This window comes from Grammomys surdaster, unplaced genomic scaffold (genome assembly GCF_004785775.1).
Source record: "Grammomys surdaster isolate TR1022 unplaced genomic scaffold, NIH_TR_1.0 263, whole genome shotgun sequence".
In the NCBI taxonomy this organism is placed as follows: Eukaryota; Metazoa; Chordata; class Mammalia; order Rodentia; family Muridae; genus Grammomys; species Grammomys surdaster.
This window is the reverse complement of record NW_021604704.1, coordinates 3,622,136-3,626,798: the sequence shown is the minus strand read 5'-3', so window position 1 is coordinate 3,626,798 and position 4,663 is coordinate 3,622,136. Positions and strand designations below refer to the sequence as shown.

Sequence of the window (4,663 nt, the reverse complement as noted above, 5' to 3'; positions counted from 1 at the left end):
TCTCTGTTAGTTACACAGGGAGTTTCAGGACAGCCATGGCTACACAAAGAAAACTTGTCTTGAAAAAAAAAAAGTTTATTAGCAGATGAACTTAATTAATTTTGATGTATTTTATTATATGTGAATGAGTGTTTTCCTAGTATGTATATGTGCACCATATACATGTGTGGTGCATGAAGCGGTCAGAAAAGGACATCAGATCTCCTGGAAATGGAGTTACTCAAACGAGCTAATCTGTGTTATGTTGGGAAATGAACCCAGCTCCCCCACAAAAGCAATAAGTAGTCTTACCCACTGAACCAGTTCTCTAACCCCAACTTAATTTTTCATACTGAATTCTAAAATGGCTCTCACAACTTGATACTTAAAATAATGAGAACTGATTTTGTGTTGGTTATCTGGCAACCAATTTTCAAAGATTAATGAATTGATCATATATATTTTCTCCATGGGATACCTGCTATATAAGACTATACAAGTCAGTAGTGGTTGTCTTCCTTATTTGCTAGCAAGTCAGAGAATTGTTGGGACTATTTACAGTAAAATTATCAGCTTTTATTTGTTTGGTGTTTTGTTTTTTTAGACAGGATCTTTCTATGTATCCCTCCCTGGCCTGGAACTCAACTATATAGACCAACTGAACTCCAAGATCTGCCTGCCCTGCCTCTTTCTCCCCATTGCTGAGAGTAAAGGTGTACACCACCACTTCCCACATATTACAAAGCTAGTGTCTTATTTCTTAACTTTGTTTGGATTTCATTGGACTATTTCAAAGCTTTATGTCCAAAGTGTTAAGAATTGAACGCAGAATAGATTATTAGGGCAGGTTGCTAAAACCAGTGGGGGCAAAAATAGCATCTTGACAGTGAAGAAGCCTGGGGCAAACCGTTTCAACTATGTAATCAAAGTGAGCATCATGAGGATTGCCACAGAGTGACATGATCTGCCTTCTGATTGTTAATACCAGGGGGATATAGTATCACTTCTCTAATATTCTTCCCCAGAAATTATAGCCCAAGTATATTAAGGAGGAAAAGGATTTTGGTAGCACATTTACAGACCATTTCCTTTGGGTTTTATAGAAGGAATGTATATTTTATTAGGATATTAAATGGGTTGGAAAACACCATTATCAATGTACCAAGTATTAGATTTGCAGTTGCTTTGTATAGTGATAGAAGATCAATGATTTTTAACTGATAAGTTGCTTGGTTGAAATCAGCAGTGGTATGATTATCCATATATATATAATGCATCTATTTATTTTTCTTAATTTGCAGACAATGAAGACTATGACCCACAAACTGTGAGACTGGGAAGTAGATATAGTCATGTTCAAGAAGTCCAAGAACGGCTTAACTTCCTTAGGTTTGTTTAATATCATTAGTATTGCTCTCTTGACAAGAATATACTGACTGAATATGCTGTCTTTGTTGATTTTTCCCTTTGCCACAGCTTCCTTTGTTGCTGAATGCTTTAAGATTAGTGCGCAAATTGTAACATTCATCTCATTTTTTTAAGCTGTAGGATAGAGTTCTCATATTTGTTTATGCTGGAAATGTTTACTTTTAGAGGACAATTTTTTAGATTATTTTATTTACATTCCAAATGTTGACCTCTACCCCCTGCCAGTTCTCCTTCCCAGAGTTCTTCACCCCATCCCTAGAGGACAAATTTTTATACATTGATACAAACCAGAGACCCATACTACATTAGTACCATCGGGACTAAACAATTGAGAGAAAAATTCTTTTGGACCTAATGCAGTCTAAGTCCTGTACTACCTTGTTCTACAGTGTCTGGCAAAGGCAGTTTGAAATCAGGTTATTAATAACATTGTCTCTAAGAAGGATGAGGAAAATGCATGTTTTCATTAAACCATATCGATTTGCTCCATGATATCAGCTTTTAGTGAGTATCCCTTTAAAGCTTTGAAAAGTCCCTTGTGCTCAAAAGTTTATAAAGGGGTTACATCTTAAGAAGTCAAAGGGCTGGAGAGATGGCTCAGCAGTTACGAGCACAGACTGCTCTTTCAGAGGTCCTGAGTTCAGTTTCCAGCAACCACATAGTGGCTCACGACAATCTGTAATGGGGTCTGATGCCCTCTTCTGCTCTATCTGAAGACAGCAACAGTGTACTCCTATACATTAAATGAATAAATAGCTTTTTAAAAAAAAAAATTCAGACAGTGCTAAGTATCAGTACTTCTGAAAATTGATTGCATTTGTTGCTCTGATACAGGTCCTGGAGAGTATTTTTGTGTCGCTCCCTCCCCTTAATTGTTGACTTAATTTTATTGAGCTCTTTTGTTTTGGGGGAGAAAATAGAATTATATAATGATTATAACTTGAGAAAAACTCTTCTATCTTTTAAGAATATTGACGTTTGTTTAAAGTTGATGCTTTTCAACCACTTAAGTAAAAGGACCTGTCAGTGAATCAAAGTTATTGATAACCTGTTTTGTATCCCTTTGGGTTATTAGAACTAGAAAATGGTGCAAGCCCCTTTGCCATATTGAAGTTTGGAATTTAAGAAGTATTACAGTCCCAGCTGGTTATGTTAGTATTTATCTGTGAATAATAGCAGCTCAACTGGAGGCAAAAGAACCTCTTTTATTTTAGCTTGTGCTAATAAAACACTTTATATTTTACCTCTGATTTGATCAGTAAGAATCAGGTGTTTTAGAGTAACCAGTGTGAGACAAACGGTTTTCTTTCCTGCTTTGTTCTTTCTTTTAGTTTGATTTTGATTTTTAAGACAGGCTTTCTCTGTCTAGTCCTGGCTGTCTTGGAACTCAGATAAAAACTGAGAAACAAGTTCAATATATGTAATTGTGGTATAGGTTGTATTTCAGGATAAATGCCAAATAAATTAATCTTTTATGTTTTCTAAGGTTTTTATTGAAGGATGGCCAGCTGTGGCTGTGTGCTCCTCAGGCAAAACAAATATGGAAGTGCTTAGCAGAGAATGCAGTTTATCTTTGTGATCGTGAAGCCTGTTTTAAGTGGTATTCCAAATTAATGGGAGATGAACCAGACTTAGATCCTGATATCAATAAGGACTTCTTTGAAAGCAATGTGCTTCAGCTTGATCCTTCCTTATTAACTGAAAATGGGATGAAATGTTTTGAGAGATTCTTCAAAGCTGTGAATTGTCGAGAAGGAAAACTGGTAGCAAAAAGAAGAGCATATATGATGGATGATTTGGAATTGATAGGATTAGACTATCTTTGGAGGGTAAGTCAAAAATAGGAGCTCTGTCAACATTGTACTTGTTGTTGTATGAATAAGTAACTAATTAAAAATGTTGTGCCATATAAACTATAAATGTGTTCTCTGATGCTTGTCTCAGGAGTCTGGGATTTATCATTATCTTGCATTTGTGTGTTCCTTACTAGCATTGTTTAACATTCTTTTAAATCTAGAAAAGTATAATGTTGGTCTATTGAAGGGTAAAGTGTCTTTTATGATATTTTATATTTCTATCATTAAAACTTAGGTTGGTTATATATAGCTGCTTCTGTTAACTTATGTTTAGATATCTGCAAATCATTTACATATACCAAGGTATTTCATGTGGTATTTGAGTACTTAACACTTTTCAAATAAGTAAAGTTTGGAGTTTTAGGGTATTTGTTTGTTTATTTGTCTGTTTGTTTTATAAGCAATGAAAGGGCTTGAAAGGCAGTACATACTTATGCGTAAATTAAGCCCCAGTTTCAGTCTCCAGTGCATATTTTAATGTTGCAAACCCTTTTCCAAATCCAAATTTGCACTTCAGATAAAATGAGTGGGTTGTACATATTTGAAAGGTAGAGTTCTAGGCCTGCCTGAGGCTACAAATACAGAATGAGATCCTGACTAATAATAATAATAATAATAATCGCAGCAATGATTAAACTTTACATGATAATGTAGAATGTAAACATAGTTGAATAGAGAAAGCCTGTGTTGTGTATTTTTGTTCTTTGTCTCCAGGCTTCTTAATCTTGCTTTCTCCAAACCTCTTTACAGGGATCAGCCGTGACACATTTCATCTAAACACTATAGAATGTAGAACAGAGTTTGAAAACCACCAATATGAATAGGTGTGAATTATAAATATTATAGAACTTAAAGAAGGGAGAATTTTTTTTATACTAATCTGTATTCAAATAGCATCTTGCTTTTTTCTAACTAGTTTAAATTCCTCCTAGAAAGCCCCACGCTTTGGTGAAACTGTATTTTATTTGGAGTAAATTTAAAAAGTTGCATTTATTCTTTGATTCATTTGTCTCATTTACTTAGTCAACCATTATGTTGACTAGTGTGTTGAAAATAACTAAGGCTATGATTTGAATGTAAATGCCCAGTGAAACATTTCTTGAGAATATTATTTTTTTTAATATAGGTTGTAATTCAGAGTAATGATGATATTGCCTGCCGAGCTATTGATCTCCTTAAAGAGATATACACAAACCTTGGTCCAAGGCTGCAGGTCAATCAGGTGAGTTTCAGTGTGCATTAAAACTTGTATAAGCTAAGCCGGGCGGTGGTGGCGCACGCCTTTAATCCCAGCACTTGGGAGGCAGAGGCAGGCGGATTTCTGAGTTCGAGAGTTCGAGGCTAGCCTGGTCTACAGAGTGAGTTCCAGGACAGCCAGGGCTACACAGAGAAACCCTGTC

At 35.4% G+C, this 4,663-nt stretch overlaps 1 protein-coding gene across 4 annotated transcripts in view; it reads left to right on the top strand.

Annotated features, from left to right (window-relative positions):
* Usp9x (ubiquitin specific peptidase 9 X-linked) overlaps nucleotides 1-4,663 on the top strand; it is a 103,655-nt gene that overhangs the window by 48,569 nt on the left and 50,423 nt on the right. For all 4 annotated transcript variants that reach the window (XR_003712441.1, XM_028776023.1, XM_028776024.1 and 1 more), the window contains 3 exons: nucleotides 1,281-1,368; nucleotides 2,894-3,236; nucleotides 4,390-4,485. Coding sequence is in view for 3 of the 4 variants with exons in the window: in XM_028776023.1 (XP_028631856.1) it covers nucleotides 1,281-1,368; nucleotides 2,894-3,236; nucleotides 4,390-4,485 (527 nt within the window). In the remaining variant the exon portion in view is untranslated. The remainder of the gene's footprint in view (nucleotides 1-1,280; nucleotides 1,369-2,893; nucleotides 3,237-4,389; nucleotides 4,486-4,663) is intronic.